Genomic DNA, 17408 nt, shown 5'->3' on the forward strand with positions numbered 1-17408 from the left:
CCCAATGTCTCTCTGAGCAGCGTCTCACTGGTCTTCTGTCTCTTCCTCCAATTCTCTTAGTTCCTCGGTAGGGTTTCAATCCCATATCTCAGTTGCTCAAGAGAAAAGAAAATTAGCTCAGTGGATTTCTCCCCTTTCCCATCAGCTGCCCCTGTTATTTATCTCATTAATAAGAAATGCTGATCCACATGTATATCTAAAACACCATTTTTCTTAGACATTTTCTTGTATCACTTGTCTCTACAGGTAATTTTATTGTTGTTTTACAATATAGGTAGAAGGTAATTTTCTCACATACGGTGTTGCTTGGCCTTGAATCTGGTAAGTTGTCAATTTTTCCCTGTTTGTAGCTGAAAATAATTTTTCAAAAAGCATGGTCACATTCCAATCCGAGAGGGCTAGCATAGCATTTGAGCACACCCTTGCAAAGACTAGTCCACAAAGGCTATGTTCTGCAGTAACTTACATGCATGTAAGCAACCAGATTATCTCACCAAGTAAGCGGGCAGTTTTTCCAGGATCAGCGATTAGTTGAATATATCGTTAGAGATAATGAAGGAAGAGAAGTAGCTCCTCTCTTACTTGACAATGCACAAAGCAAATTCCTGCCAAAATGACAGTCTCCAGGATACCTACAACAGCTACCGTGCAGACTTTGAGGTTGCTGCACACAGGGAATTATAATTACCATGTTTAGTGGGAGGAAGAGAATAACCACCAATTACTATTCCCCAATACATTCCCCGTTAAAGCTAAAATTCATCTTGGTTTGAAACTAAAATAAAGCAGAACTGTTGTCATGCTTGTTCCGGAACAGAGAAGTCTTAGAAATCAGGTGCTTTGGGCTAAAGGCCTCTAGAGGTCACCAGAACCTAATTAACAAGCACCGCTAAACCCATCTGTGAAGTGTAAATTGCTTTGGTTTGATTGGGACTTTCCACCTCTGCAGCTCGGGGTCTCCCCTCTCGCAAGGAATCCAGACTGTCATTAGATGGCGAATAACATAACATGCTCGCAAACCCATACCCTCCTGGAGAGGCCTGGCTGTACAGAAGCCAGCTCCTTTGGGTAAGAAGGCAGAGTCACCCAGCTGCTGTCTTTTCCTCTGCAAACAGTTCCAATCTTATCTCTGTGCTTCTGTGATAAAAGTGATAAAACCTGCCCTGGCACAGCTAGAGTCTCTTGTGCCCCACGGGCAATGCCTTTGCCACACCTTTTTAAGCCCAGTGAACACCACGAGCATTGACAAAGCGAGAGGGATGCCAGTTCTTCCTCCTATGCTGACGCATGAAACCAGTAACTCAAAAGGGAGCACGGGCTGAGTGTGCACATTAGATAATTGGCAAGGATTTTTCTACGTACATTTTTGCCTTGCAAATTATCATCTACAAACACAGGAAATCCTGTAAAGAATAAGGTTTCCTTCCAGGTCACCTAGTGCTATATCTACAGGAAAGGTTTAGAGAAGAGCTACAACTTAATTATGATTAAGCGGCTGTCATGAGGCCAGAGACCTCATCTGCTTCATGCAAGAGCAGAAGGGAAAGCTCAAGTAATTTTCCTGGAGCTCTCTCTCCAGGGTTTAGGAATGAGACAGGCTGGGGAGGAGGGAGCAGGGTTACAGCTGAGGGAGAATATTTATTCCCAGACAGTGAAGAGAAGCTGGTTCTTTCAGGAGAAGTTCCTCTGAAGGGAGCAAAGGTATTTATTTTGGGAGCAGTCACTGGAATGGAGACCTGTGGCGTCTCAGCAGAGGGATTTTTGTCTCCTCTGTGAAAAGCCAGAAGAGTTGAATACAGACAAGTGGACTGTGTCTCACTGGGATGCTGAGGGTGGTTGGGGGGGCTGCTGGAGGGGATCCTCACAAAAGGCTCCTTTGCTACAGGATACTGCAAGCCCAGGATGCTTCCTCAGAGTCCAGGGAGTTTTTCTGGATGCACAGCAGGAGGCAAGGTTTTGCCGCTTCAGCAGCCTGTGCTCCTTTCCATGGCCCTTCCTGTGTCTGTGTGGCAGCAGGTGACTTGCACCCCTTGTGCCCTGCTCTGGGAGCAGCAGCCTGCAGTAATAGGATCGCCCTGAGTGTGTTTGCTGAGGATTAGCAGGTATGTTATTTTTGCAGACTGGAACTGTGATGCTGCAGCCTGGCTGGAGTCCTCGTGTCAGCTCCTAATCCCATACAAAGCCCCGGAGAGGTCAGCAAGACCATAAACAGAGGTACGTGCCCACCTGAAGGAGGTCAGGATTATTTTCATCGTAGCATACTACTCCCAGAGAGGAAACACTCCCGTGAATCTTACACCCATCTTTTATTTCCTTCCCTTTCAAAAGATGTACAGAGTTGGGGGTCCTAGAGAAACCTTGCTGCTGCTGCTGCTTCCCCTTCTCCAAACAGCAACCTCATCAAAATTTCTCAGTGGCTGCCATCTGTTGCAAGCAGAACACCGCCCCTTCTGCTATTTGCAGTGCAATTAACCTTTAGCAAATTAGCCTGTGACTGTCATGAAAGGATTAATTAAGGCCATACACCCTTGACTTGTTCCCACCATGCAAGCAGTAGCCTGCATTTGCAGCAGCATACCCATGACTCTGCCAAAACCCTTACAGAATCAGGGAGGGGGGTAGTTTTTATCCTTTCTCCATCACCTCAGCAAATTTGCTGTTCACAGGGAGATGCGTGAGGAAGGGCTCCAACTGGCAGAGTCCTGTGGAAGTAGCTGCAGTGGCAGAAGACCTGGCCTTCCGCAGCAGCGTGGGTGCTTCCCCGCTGCTGAACCTAACTGCCCTGGTAGCAAGGATGTGGGGCCATGCCTCAGCCAGAGGCATGCTGAGTGTTGTAGTTTAAGCAGCCAAAGAACAAAGTTGCTGCCAAAATATCAGGCTGTGATGTGCAGCAGCTGTGCTTTGGAAACATACCCTATTTTGCCTAGCACTGCTAGACTTCCATCCAGACTTCTATGCACCTGTCTGTGTGCGTAACGCATGCACGCCAAGGCTTCCCAAGAGCTTTAGACCTCTGGCCCTTGTACAGCAGAGTCAATCTGCACAGGATGTGCCCAGGTGACCTAGAGGTCCCTGCTTGCTGCCAGGCCTCAGAGAACCCTCAGGCAGATGAACCTGTTCCCCCAGCTTCAGCACAGCCTGAATTGTGGTGGGACAAGAGGCCTTGGCTAGGGAAATCCAGCATACTGGCCATGCCACATGCTGAAAGTCCTGGATGAGAGGCAGGGCAGCCAGCAAAGCAGTAAGGTCTTACGTCAAAGCAGCTGCAGTCGCCAGAGATGATGTCCTGAACACCAAAATCTCAGGACATGAAGCTGCACCAGAGAACAGCTGCTGCAGAGCAGCATTGCTGGTAGGCAATGCCAGGCAATACCTGTATTGGTGGGCGATGCTTTTGTTGTGCTCTCAGTAGCTCCATGTCTTCTGCTGTGTTAACTAGCATGGGCTTGTCCTGCTGTACCTCTGCCACTGCCACCTCCTCCTCATGCAGCAAAATCCCCCACGGACAGGTTCTGGGAAGATGACATCAGCCCCGGCAATGGGGGCTTAGTGAGGAGGGAAACAGCCTTGTTTCAAACCACAGCACCACCTCCGCCTCCTAAAAGTTCAACAGACTAGCGGTCATTGGTAGTGCCCAACATTCATATTCAGCATCAAGATTTAAAGGGCACGACCCATAGCAACGCTGTTCTGACAAACCCTGGACAGTATTTTTTAATTGCAATCATACGTAAACTACTTCCTTACATTTCTTTGGAACCATGAAATTTTGAAGGCACAGCTAAACAAAATATCTAACCTTCCTGTGAATTCAGTCCGTGCTTGGCTGGATCGGGTAATACAATGCTGTTATTCCATGATGATGAAAGCGTTTAGCTAACATTGTCTCTCATAGCAGGAGAAATCAATGTTACATCATCATTGATGCAGTTCTGTCATCTATTTATATGTCTTCTCTGATTCCCAAACTCCGTCAAGGCTAGAAAACTTGGGTGCAAAACCCTGAAAACCTCCCATGTATGCACCAGAAGAAAATCATGAGTGCATACAGAGATGAGACCTAGAGGGATACTCCCAGCCTCCTCCTGGGTTTTTTTAATGGAAAAATACTTAAGAGCCAGCTTGGACGGTATCAGCACTGGAAGCCTGGGCACACAGCATGCTCTGTTCCAGAGAGATGCATAAGCACAGCCTGAAGTGATACAAATAGGTAATGACCATTCAGCATTACTGGGAGGGAAGGCTGAAACGGCATCTGTTGTGATGGTGAACTCAGAATTCTTCATACAGTTACAGTACAGACATTTCTTAACAATATTCAGAACATCCCAACAGGCTGGTCAGGAGGAGCAAGGGATTATTCTGGTGTCAGCCTCACCTTCCATGTTGCAGCAGTACCTTGGCAGTGATGTGGTGATGATACAGATCACACTTTTGAGCTCTGGCCTGCATGAGGCCTCAGACCTCGACATTACTGCCACGAAAACTTGTCTGTGACTGTGACCTGTTGCCTTTATAAAGGCACAGCTGGAGAGTTGTGCAGAACTAGGGAGCTAGTGCTGTCTTACTCTCTAGAGGACAAAGATACAATGGTAAAGTGTACTATTGTAGTGTGCTGTGATGTCATTCCTACAGAAAGTATCGCAAGGCAGTCGATGCTACACGATTTGCATACCACAATGCAAAAGTACATAATATCGAGTTGCAGCTTGGTACCCGGTAGGTTTGTAATGATTATCAGATCTTTTCCCTTACAGTATATATATTCAGTGTGAAATCCCTAAAATTATCAGACACTTAGGCAGAAGCTACTGCAGGACCTTCTACCTTACTGTCTGTCCCAGTGACCCTCCTCACTTTCCGTAAGGATTGCAAGTATGGAGCCTTGTATTTTTGCGTTGCTGCTAGTTGTTTTATTTGCTACTTTTTAATCTTTGCTGTCTCAATGTTCATAACCTTGCTTGCTGTTTTAATAAATGTTAGTTTTGTATTTTAATCGTTGTCTGTCTGTGTTTGTAACTGGGACTGGCACAGGGGAAGTTGAACTTTCCTGGTAAATCCCACCACAGACTTCTGCCATCATCCATGCCCAACACAGCTAGGGCAACCCAGCTGTGCATTTTAACATACGATCAGCTGGCAAGCTGGGTGCTTTTCTATAGCACTGGGTTACAGCAAGCGGCTGGCCAAGCTTACAGTATAACTGAAAGGTTACAGCTTCACAGATGGTGACAGCAGTATGCAAGATTGCACCATGAATTAAATAATAAAATTAATAAAAAGTATAGTTGATACAGGATAATAAAATGAACGAGTGTACTAAATCATTACACAACTACTTCTTACATAATTGATTACTAAGTCCGTACTAAGAACATGAAAGAGGAGCGACTGATGTAATTTGCTGGTTATACGGACATTATTTGGAAATTCAGATAGCTTCTTAAGGCTCTGATTCTTGTCAGATTTAGTTGCAAAAACTAACAACACTCCTGCTCCCACAGCTGAAGTCAGCAGGAGTGATAAAGTCTCTAGATATTCACACTCAGTGTATCAACGTAAAACCAAAGTAAGTGGCAGTTTGTCAAGCTGTAGGATGTCAAACGGGGCTCAGGCTGAGAAGCTGACACACTGGCTGTTAGTTGGAGGCACAGTAACCTCCAGCAGATGGGCAGAGCGGACAACCGGCTGTGCTCATCTCTCTACCTGCGGTGGCTGTATCTGACAAGGATCGGGACTCAGGGCCCTTAGTATTAGGATTTTTTTTCCCCATAACGAGGCTTGTGACTTCCGTTTGTGCTGGGAAGACTGATGTGGGGAAGCTATCTATCAAGAAATGGTGGATGCTTAGGTTCATCTCCGCTCAAGGCAAGGTGAGCAACGGCATGTATGGGCCTACACTGATGAGCTTTTCCTAATTTCCAGTGAGTCAATCTAAAGTCAAATTAGTCCACCTCCAGTGAACTGGGTCATCAGCAGTGACCTCTTTGGGAAGAAGGGCCTCTAATGCTGAAAACCTAGTGCACTGCTAAAGGGAAGTTGAGGCACTTTTCATTTCCCCTTCCAGGGCGTAGCACAAGTTGATTACGAACGCTAAGATCATCGCCTCTGCTTCGCAGTGTCTCTCAGTTATGCTCTAAGTTAATATGGATAAAAATCTGGCAAAGACAGCTTAAAACAGCTGCAGGGTTTTTTATCTTCAGTCACTTCCCAGCCTGGAATCTGCAGCTGTCAGAATACAGAAATATTAAAAAAATAAGATCCATCGAGGAGCCTCTTCCTGCAGACAGCACCTTTGATGCAGCTAATGAAGAAAGGGCTTGCTGTGCCGGCTGGCTTCGGGGTGGCTCTGGGCCCGCGGAATGCGGCTGCAGGCCGGGTCCGCAGGCGATGGCTGTCACCAGCCCCCCGCATTTCTGAACAGTCACCGCCCCAGGCAAACCCCGAAGGCCGGAGCCGCACAGGGTGACCGGGCCGCGGCGGCGGCGCCTCCCCGGCCGGCCGGCCAGCCCCGGGCCCGGCAGCTGCTCCCGCCTGCACGCGGCCTGCAGGGCGGGCGGGAGCGGGAGGCGCAAGCCCCGTCCCCCCGGGGCCACTCCGGCGCGGCAGTGCCCGGGCAGGGCTCCCCGGACGGGCCGGCTCTGGCACACCCGCCCGGCGCCCCGTTACCGCGGCCGCCCTGGGCTGAGGCGCCTCACGCCCGGCGCCGCCAAGTCAACCCAGGCTGGCCCCGGGGGGAACCGAGCACGGCCCGGCGCCGGCCCGGCGACAGCAGCCGGGACTAGGGGACCTGCCCGCCCGGGGGCGGCGGGGGGGAGGGGCAGCCCGCGGGAACGCCCCCGCCGCGGTCAGCGGCGCGACGTCACGGGCGGGGCGGGGCCCCACGTGCTGCCCCGCCCCCCCGCAGGGCCCGCGAGAGCTCTGTTGCCTGGCAGCGGCGCGGCGTGACGTCACGGCAGCGCGACTGCCGCCCGCCTTCCCCGCGCCGGAAGGGGCTTGTCGCCGCGGTGACGTCGCTGCTTCCTTCTTTCGCAGCCCGGCCGGAGCACAGGTAGGAGCGCGGCTGCCGCGTCCCCCATCCGCCGCCATCCGCCCCTCGGTCGCGGCGTGGCCGCGCTGGCGCTCGCCCCGGCGCTGCCCCGTGGGCCCCGGGCGGGCCAGCGCGCGGCTTGGGGGTGCGCGGGCCACGGCCTGCTGCGGCCGGGCCGGGCGTTAACGGTGGCGGGGTGGGGGAAGGGGTGTGTGTAGCGCTGGCTCGCGCCGCCGCTAACGGCGGGCGTCGCGCGCTGCCCTCCTCCCGCAGGGCGCCATGGGCCGCGTGATCCGGGGCCAGAGGAAGGGCGCGGGGTCCGTGTTCCGCGCCCACGTGAAGCACAGGAAGGGCCCGGCCAAGCTCCGCGCCGTCGACTTCGCCGAGCGGCACGGGTACATCAAGGGCATCGTCAAGGTAGGGGCTGCCGGGGCCTGCCCGGGGGGGGCGGGGGGCGGCTGGAGGGGCCCTCGGCGGCCTCGGCATCGAGCGCCTGGGCCCTGCGGTACCTGGCCCCCTGCATCCCGCGGGTGTCCGGGACCTGCAGTTCCGGCAGCTGCGCCGAAAGGCGTTCGGGCTGTGCCTCGTTCAGGCTTCTCATGCCCTGCTGAGCCAGCCGTGTTCCCTGGAAAGCCAAACGGCGTTGGGTTTGTGACAGCGCTCAGATAAAGAAGCTGGCAGCACGTGCGATTTTCTGTCAGAGCTTTACGAATGTAGGAATATCGGCGTGCTTTGATATTGCCTAAGGATGCCCTGTACCTCATGAAACGGGGCTGGGGGGAATTGTCCGCATAATTGATTGCATCTTTAAAAATAAAAATCGATTTTTCTAAACTGTTAAGTAGTATCTTGTCATCTCAACCCTGAGTGGTGGGGGCAGGGGGTAAGGCAGTACTTGTGTTTGGGGGATGATACGGTGTTTCAGGCGTCCTGTAGGTAGTTTTTGGGTGTCGGTGACTTAGACTGCAAACAGTGCCACTGGCTACCTGGCTAGATATTCTGCACGCCTTAGCTGTCTCTTCAGTTTTTTAGAGCAAGCTCATTTTCAGGCCATAGAGGGAACTTTCTTCACACTTGGCATAATTGATTATAAAACCGAGATAGGTAATTTTGACTAAATTTACACATGGGGGATTTGCCTGACAGGGTTGGAAACAGCAGAAAAACCATTAATACTGGACACCAACAACATCTGAGCTTTCCTGGAAAATGGACACATCCTAAAGTGCTATGATTACTTGGCTGTAGTCTGAGTATGTGGTTTTGTATTGGAATCTCAGGCAGAGTTGACACATTTTTCCAAGAGGAAAAATCTGTGCTTCCTCATTTAGGGGCTTATATAACTTAAATGTAGTAAATACCAAAAGATTAGAAACGCTTCCATTCTAAAAAAACACGTAGAGAAATCATTGCTTATGTCCAACTTTGTCTCTGCCCCAGGGTGATTGGGCAGCTAGTGAAAGTGAATTTCTTAGCATGGAGACATCTGACATCCACACAGTGTCGGGAATAAAACAGTTCAGACATGGGTAGTTTTAAGCAGCACACTTAACTGGAGTAGTTCCTGTTTTCTGATACAGATACTTGAGGTTGTATTCTTAGAGATGTGAATTTTCAACTCATTCATGTAGGAGAAATCAAAATCCCTCTAGAAGGGAGTATCCTCCTGAGGATTATGTAGTAGTAATAATTTTTCTAGTTCTTTGATTTCTGCAGAACCCATGACAAGTGCCATATCCTGCTCTAAAGCACATCTGTGTCCCAACAGGATATCATCCATGATCCTGGCCGAGGTGCTCCCCTTGCCAAGATTGCCTTCCGTGACCCATACAGGTTTAAGAAAAGAACTGAGCTGTTCATTGCTGCTGAGGGTATTCATACCGGTCAGTTTGTTTACTGTGGCAAGAAAGGTGAGTCAAGACAAAGTGCGTTGCCTGAGCAGTTTCAGAATGCTAAAGCAGATGTCGTAATACCTGAAGTTGGGGATGCTTAAGTACAGTTGCGAGCCATCACAAAGCAGCAGCTTCCACTAGCTTTAAGCAAACCTGGGTTTCCTTCTTGGAGACTGCAGTCTCCTTATGCAGCCTGTTTTGATTAACAAGCCTAACTGGGATTTTTGTCAAGTGTTTGGATTGTTCTATCTCAGAGCCTTGTTTTGCCCACCTTTCTGTTACAATGAATGTGAAACTCAAGTTTCAAGTCAGACAATAAAAAGTGCCTGTGCGCGTTGCTGCTGAAGCCCTTATGCAGTGCCCTTCCGTGCACAGAGGCCCATGTTAGATAGAGTTGTACTGCAAGAGCTGGAATGAGGCTGCTGATGCTCTGATTGTTCTTTGCAGCTCAGCTGAACATCGGCAATGTTCTGCCTGTTGGCACCATGCCGGAAGGCACCATTGTCTGCTGCCTTGAGGAGAAACCTGGTGACCGTGGAAAGCTGGCCCGTGCTTCTGGAAACTACGCCACTGTTATCTCTCATAACCCTGAAACAAAGAAAACCAGAGTGAAGCTGCCTTCTGGCTCCAAGAAAGTGATTTCTTCTGCAAACAGAGCTGTTGTTGGTAAGGAGTGACAACCATGACCTTGTCAGTGAGTTTACATGCTGCTAAAGCAAGCTTTCTAACAAGGCCCTAGTTTCTAATGCTGTCTTGAAAATAGCACCATTTACAGACTGGACCAAGGATTGTGCACAGGTACAAGACACTTTACAGTTTTTTCAGTACATACATACATGTTATGCCTGTATTACTTTTTGTTAATGGTAACTTAAATTTGGAGGTGGTTTGACCTAGTGAGAGGACAGAAAAGTAGTTGCTCTTTGTCCTCAAGCTGTAATGGAATTGCTCAGCCTATAAAATCTGCAGTCCTTGGGGAAGAGCTTAGGCAGAAAACGCATTGATGGTTTCCTGCTTCTGATACATTTGAGTCTGAAGCGGTGTTGCTGGAGGTGGTGTCAGCTGGGCGAAGTATTCCAGAAGATCTGACACAGAATGGAAATAGCATTGTCAAAAAGCGGAGGGTTTACCAGGTTTGTTGTACACTTGACTGGCAGCTGAGAAGGGTGTTGTACTCAGTCAGCCAGTGACACTTGCCTACCTCTGAAAAGAAAGACACCAGAGGGAGTAATGTCTGGTCTCACTCTAGTAAGATTGACTAAACAAATAACGAAATAACTAGGTGTTCAAGTTGTCGAAAATCCCTGAGCTCTTTCAATTCATACTTTCTTTAGCTGAAAACTTGTTAATGTTACCCTAGAAATTTTAGCAATAAAACTGGTAATGCTTTAGAAAGTGTTAAGCTCAATCCTGTATGTATGTATGATGGAGAAACTAATTAAAGTATGGGTCCCCTTGCAGACCACTTAGGTGTGGCTAGTAGCTTGAGTCGAATGTCACTGTTGGGGTTGGCTGGAAAATACTAGCTGGGATTGATTGAGATGGGTCTGAAGCTTATTCTTAGAACCTGAATATTAATGAAAGTTAGCCTTGTTCTTGAACACCTTTTGCACTCTTGTTTGTTGTATTTGTGGTTAACCATTCCTGCAACTGTTTCAGGAATTGTTGCTGGTGGAGGTCGTATTGACAAGCCCATCCTGAAGGCTGGCCGTGCCTATCACAAATACAAGGCAAAGAGAAACTGCTGGCCACGTGTCCGTGGTGTGGCCATGAATGTGAGTTTATTTTCAATTAGAGTTTTCACTCTTTCTTTTTTTTATGGTTTAGAAAGGTTTTGTTTGATATGGGGAGGAGTCTGGCATGTATCTGGAAAGAAAGCTTCACAGATTACCCTGTTGTTGCATATTTAATTAGGGTAGGTAGTACTTTAATTACTGCACTGTATGAAAAATGAAGCAGTTAAATTTTCTTGTTCCCTTAAATCGGTTTGTTGTTGTTAAATGTTATTACTCATCTCTGTTGTTAATTATATTGAGGACTTGCTTTCCTTTTCCACAGCCTGTAGAACATCCCTTTGGAGGTGGTAACCATCAGCACATTGGCAAGCCTTCAACCATCAGGAGAGATGCGCCTGCTGGTCGCAAAGTCGGTCTCATTGCTGCCCGTCGTACAGGTAGACTGCGGGGCACAAAGACTGTGCAGGAAAAGGAGAACTAAAGACCCAGTATGGAGTTTACAGAATAAATTTTTAAAACGGAGCTTGTGTGAAGTTCAAGTTATCTGTTGCTGAAGCGTGGCTAAGGTAGGGATGATACTCAACAGAGGAAGCTGTGAGTGGAGATGAGGTGTTTTCCTGCCCCCTTGCTCTTGAGAGGAAAAGTTTCTTTCCCTTAAGGTGCAGGGGTGGCTCTCATAGAGCAGTTAAAATAATGCCAGTGATCCTGAAATGCCTGTACCAGACCACCACGAACGCACATGACCTTACACTGATGGGATTCCAGTGGAATGCTGAGCAGGAAGAAAATCTTATTTTCTGTATCCACCCTCAAAACTAACACCATAGCTGGCCACACATAGATAGAGAGGAAAAGGTCATTTAAAAAACCCAATCAGCCACACACCTTGAAGAAAGGCACTAGATCTCATTTGGGAAAAATCTAAAAAAGCAAGGGCAAGTTTTGTTTCTGTTTATATACCCCCAGTACCGTTCATGTTCTCATGTTTTTGCTATGAGATCAGAAGCTCTTGCTTATGTGCCCATATTCTGACTTGGATCTAAATTTAACACTCCTCCCAAGCAGTATCAGAAGAACAGCTGAAGTATTTAATGTTCAAATTACTACCTTGACAAGAGCCCAGATAAAGAAAGTTGTCCAGTATGTCAAATACAGTAGAAGTTTCTTCGTGTGAGAGCTGTAGTCTCAGGCTGTTGGTACAAAGAACTTCCAGAACAAGTTGCATTAAATGTGCGTGAAGGACTCGCAGGAACCAGGGGTTTCCAATTACACTTGGAATTGTTGACTCCATGTCTTTTCTAGGGAAGGAGATTCTTAACGGACACTTGCCACCTCCATTGCTGGTCCCAGGCTCTGACAGTAGCCTGCAGACTATCAGGTGGAGTTACGGTGAGAAATCTAGAGGTACAGAATAATTGCAGAAATAAATATCATACAGGGCTGAAGGCAGCTACAATACATTTAATGCAAATGTACAGGATGCAATGCTAAAAGTATCTGTAAAAAAAAATCTGTAAAAACAAACAGTAGTATGTGGCTTTTGAAGATTTGAGTCCATTCACCAGACAAGAACAATTGCTTGTGTTGCAAAAAGTAACTGTTTAATATTAAAGTACAGTCTCCTTTTACGGACTTGGCTATGAATGGGAGGCTTATCATTGTTTACATCCTGTAGGCCTGAATGCACACAACACGTTCTAACTGCCCTTTCAGAAAGATCTACCTGGAAAAGAAAGCCAGGGTTGTGAAAAATGCTAGAGTATGTTCCAAACATTGCCCTGCAACCGTGCTAAACGGGGAGTTGGTGGCAGCAAAGGATGTCCATCTGGCCACACAGGAAAGCTTTTAAGTGCGTGAGTAGGTAACGGAGCAGTCCCTGGGGCCGTGCACATCTCACAGCAGTAGGACAGGAGGACTTGGACAAACTGAACTAGAGGAGCAGGTGAAGCCAGAGATGAAATTTTATGGAAGTTGGTGCTTGAATAAAATTGTTGGGAGCCCATGTGTGCATGTAGGTGCAGAACTGAATTCATGATGGTGACCATCAGGCTGCAGGAACCTCCGGCACTGGTGGAACCACCACACCACAAGTACACGCAGTGAGCCAAGCCCCGTGGTGCACAGCGAGGAGGTGTGAAAGGAGCAGCTGCTTAGTGAAGCGGTGGGTACGTACAGCCAGGCTGCCCAACGATTTGACAGGACAAAATAAAGGAGAGCAGTATCAGACCTTAATTCTCCCAGAGGGGAAATTACTCAAGAGGCTTAAGTCCAGTAACGTAACAAATTAAAAAAGCCACAGTGATGTTAGCAAGCGACCACTCCACCAAATGCTATCCAGGGGCAAAATGCTCCCCTCTGCCCTAGTACCGTGGGTACAAAAACTTTGTGAAAAGAAATGGGAGGGAAGAGGGAAATAAAGTCAAGACTAAGATGTCAGAGGCTCTAAAGAATCCAACCTAAAATGAAAAATGGCAAAAAACTGAAAATGTTTTCCAAACTGAAGGACTAAATTAAGCTATAGAATGCAGATTACAGCAGCAGATATACAGCAGCAGATTACACAACAGGATATTAGGAGCAATGTGACAAGGAAAGAATAAAAAAAAAACTATAAAAATAGACCATTGAGTTACTAACAAGCTTACTTGCTTGGGAGGATCTGTGAAAGCACTGAATGGCAAATGAAAAAGTGACTGATGTTAACGTCAGCCACCGGCCTCTGCGTGGGCTGAATGGAGCGTCAGCCAGCTGTGGCAGGCAGGAGGTTCAGCAACAGGGTAGTGGCTCCTGAGTTTATGCTGTAGAAATCCAAAATTAAACGAGATGGGGACACTGCAAAGAAGCAAGGCACCTTCCTTTACCACCTTGGCTGGCAAGATCCTCGGTGTAGGCTTACTACTTTTGAACAACGCGATGCAAACACGGCAGTATCGTGTGGGACGGTATTCAGGCAATCGAGAGCATTTTGTCACCAGGATCTGGTGCACTTAACCGTGATCTATAGCTGGTCCTGGCATTCATGGGTGAGAGATTTGCCACACAGGGAAGTCAACTGATTGGAAATAGCCCCCCTTATTACCCACCTCATTTGGCATCACCTCCATCGCGCCGTACACGGATGTCTGCTGCACCTTGGTGTTACAGCTCGGGTACTGCTAAAATCATAAATGCCAATAGAAGGAATTAAACGCTCAAGTGTCGCCCTTCTGCCTCTGCAAGAGATAGCACTGCCACCCCACCCCCCCAGCAGCCAGCAGGGTGGTCCCTCGGTTTGAAACCCTCCTTTCTGTTGAGAAGTTGCTGACCACAGACAGCAGGAAAGAGAACTACCAACCTGGTGATGGTGAAGTGGACGGACTTCTGAGCTCCTAGATTTACCCGAAGAAGCTTTAATACAAAACCACTTTGAATGCAAGTTAGCAAAATAGGTGAGAGTCTCAGTTCCCAGCCCTAATACTGCACAGAGGACACGAGCTATTATACAGATAGTCAAACTTCAGAAACAACAGCCATATTTATTATTAAAATAATAATAAAAGAAATCACCTCCTGTAAAGATTTGCACGGTTACAAGGACACCAGAAATCTTGAAATGAAGCCAGCGTTCTTTTAAAGAAAGATGTTAAGTGTTCATGCAGGAATTTCAGTGGTTACTTTTGCAGTATAAGGTTTTGTTTGCTAAAAGAAAACAAAACCCAAGACCATACCAGTGAAACACGAAAGTCTTCCTTCCTTTAGATGGGCTTCAAATTTCCACTCACCGAAAGACCGAACAGCACTTGCTTTATACTTTCTTGAGGGTGTATTGAGAAACACCAAGTCCTACCTAAGCACTGACATGCATCACAAATTCTTTCATCTTAATAGGACACCCTCATCAACATTATTATCCCCTTCCAATCTACTGTCCCACCAGTATCTCAGCAGCCTGATGGCTGTTGCACAGGATTTGTGCTGAAGCACAGCAAAAGCAAGACTTCACCTAGAGATGGGCAAGGCTCACCTCTCCAGGGCTTTCCACAGCACCACCTCCCTGTCCTGCCGGGATGCCCACAAACCACCAGCCTGCCATCGCCAAGTCAGAAGAGAGGTGGCATTCCTGGAGGATCCAGAGCCTGCTACACACCAGTGCGGGGAGGGAGGAAATACAAAGGGAGATGCAAGTAACCCATGTAAGGTAGAAAAAGGTCAGAGCAGATCCACCCAGAGAATTTTTGCAAAAAGAAGAGCGGGAAACAAGTTTCAGCAACACAATTATAATGCTGACTGTTATGTTGAAGTTACTGGGCAAATGCATATCAAAACCAAGAGACAGACTGGGCCACATTTTCAGCTAATGTAAAAACCCCCAGGAGCCCAAACTCTAAAAGGTTTCAGGGAGTCAGGTGGAATCAGGCGATTGATAAATCATTGTGTATTTCACAGTCTCTGTAAGTTAAATTAAAAATTGACTTTTTTTGTCCTGTGGCATTAACAAATTCTCAGAGAAACGTGAGAACAGAACACATTCGTGGGAGTCACTTCACATTTTTGCTGTTTTCATCAAAAGCTTTCTTCCCCCAGTTTACAGTGCACGTGCACACACACCCCCCCAACCCCCCAAACTGGTAATGATCTACTGGGATACATCCAAAATTTATCTTAAGAATTCTTATTTTTGCTAACACATCAATGTCCAGAGAACTCACATGCACAACCACTCAGATAGGTTGCATCAAGTGAACAGATCTATGATAAACTCGGTCAGGTGTTACCTGCTTTCACAGATGTCTTGTTTAAATTGGTTTTTTTTATTTAATGTTAGCACTACAAATTTCCAGTAATTTGCCATTGTTTCGTATTGTCATTTACATGTCTTCAAAGCCAGTGCCAAGAGCAAACACAGTAAACCAGTGGTTTCCATTAGCTCTCCGTTACACCCACTCCAAATTCCTTTTACATGACGGCCCTCGCTCTGGTCGAGCAAAGCAGCTGGGTAATTGGCACATCAGGGAAACACGGGTAAGGGCAGCTATCCAGCAGCCTGCGCTGGCTTTTGACAGCCTGGGGTGTGAAAGGACGCCTGTCCCTGGAATAACCACTCGGCACCAAGGAGAGGCAAGCGCAGTTCACAGAAGCCTTTGGAGTGGCCCCCAGGAACGTTCCTATGCAGCCAGTTCTTCTCCAGTGACTACAGCGCAATCGAGTCAGTCCTTACGTGCTATAATAGATTCAAAGGCAAGAGCGAACCTGGCTACTTCCCCCGAGTTGAGGGAACCCCAGCTTTATTGCCCTGTCTTCATCACAGCAAGTCTCTTCCATCAACAGCTTCATTATACGGCATTTTAATAAACCCAACACAAAAGTCCTCCACTAGCCCATTCTTCAGTTAAGTCCACATTTTATTTACGGTTTGCTGTTGGTACTTCAATCAGACTTATATATACATGATCTAAAACCTACATCAAAATCACGTTGACTGCTCTGAAGACAGAGAGAAGTGACACGATTGAAGTTTTCTTCCACAGCTACATGGTAAGTCTGCATTCCCGCAGCAGTTTTTTGGTTCGGTTTGCAGAAGCGTTCAGAAAGCCAGCGCCAGGTCTCTCTCAGGCTCGCAGTGGGAGGGTTGCACAGTTCTCTTTCAGCATTTCGGTCTCACACACAACCACGGTAGCAATCGGAAACATTTCTTTCTAGATGAACACCTGGGTTGATCTACAGAATTCTGGCTTTTCACATTCCGGCATCTCTCCCTTTCTAAACCCCCACCGCGCCGACATAGCTGGCAACCCACACACCTTCCCGCGATTGCGTTATTTGAACAGTGTTAGTTGCAAAAGGGTTTTATGCTACTTCACATGGGTAGAGGCAGCATGAGAGACTGAGTAGAAGCGTTTGTGAGTCCAAGTGGTGCCACTTGAAAAATGCCCGTTCCTTCATTTTGATGCAAACATACCTACGACTGCTGGGAGTCACATTGCGAATGACTTTGTACACCCCCAAGGGACAGGGGCTGCCCTCTGCCTGCCCCTGCCCGGGCATCTCTGCGCCCACGCTGGCCTGACCCAGAGGGAACTCGTGCTGCTCAAGCCACTTACCCACACAGCAGCCCGCAGCGGCTCGGCCACGCGTGTCAAGAGGTAGAAAGTATTAACAGAACCACCTTGCAAAGCCTCTCGCTCAGCTCGCTCCCTTCATTATTTGCTCAGAGGTTTCAACCCTGTACAGATCTTAGAGCTAAGAAAAGTAATAGAAAATGCTTTGTGTGCTACTTAACTTTCTGCTAGAAAGCAATTCTTCAGTGCTCGGGGAAGCTTGGGGTTTAGGGGAGTTCACACCCGCTGGTCCCAGCCGAGTGCGTGAGCCCAGGCAAAGCGCGCTCAGCGATTCCAGTTCCCGAGGGATTTCACATGGCATGACCTCTCTCCCTTCAGTGAAGGGTTTCCATTTCTACTAATTCACCTGTCCTCAATCATGCAGCGGGACAGGCAGGTAGGATCTGTGAGCATCATTAGATCTTGATGACCTAGTCTTCATGGTTCTAAGCTTTTGAATTTGCTTCCAGAAGACTAAGGACTCTGAAGCACCTGCCCGATACTTAAATACTATTAAGAATATTAAAGAGTGTCCAAGTTTTCCATCAGCATTCTCTTCCAAAGTAGATTCCAGTGAACCTACCATTTTTATTCATCTGTAAACTAACTGTTTGAGATAGGAAACAAAGAAAAAAATACGAACCGAAGGAACACCCCCCCCCCCAAAACCAAA

At 47.7% G+C, this 17408-nt stretch overlaps 1 protein-coding gene across 1 annotated transcript; it reads left to right on the plus strand.

Annotated features, from left to right (window-relative positions):
- The first annotated feature begins 6936 nt into the window (after positions 1 to 6936).
- RPL8 (ribosomal protein L8) lies at positions 6937 to 11180 on the plus strand. Its single transcript, XM_037376887.1, has 6 exons — positions 6937 to 7051; positions 7304 to 7447; positions 8799 to 8940; positions 9370 to 9588; positions 10582 to 10697; positions 10981 to 11180. The coding sequence occupies exons 2-6, from the start codon at positions 7310 to 7312 to the stop codon at positions 11137 to 11139; spliced, it is 774 nt and encodes a 257-aa protein (XP_037232784.1). The 5' UTR covers positions 6937 to 7051; positions 7304 to 7309; the 3' UTR covers positions 11140 to 11180.
- Positions 11181 to 17408: the final 6228 nt, after the last annotated feature.

The sequence above is a fragment of the Falco rusticolus genome, chromosome 2, assembly GCF_015220075.1.
Source record: "Falco rusticolus isolate bFalRus1 chromosome 2, bFalRus1.pri, whole genome shotgun sequence".
Classification (NCBI taxonomy): domain Eukaryota; kingdom Metazoa; phylum Chordata; class Aves; order Falconiformes; family Falconidae; genus Falco; species Falco rusticolus.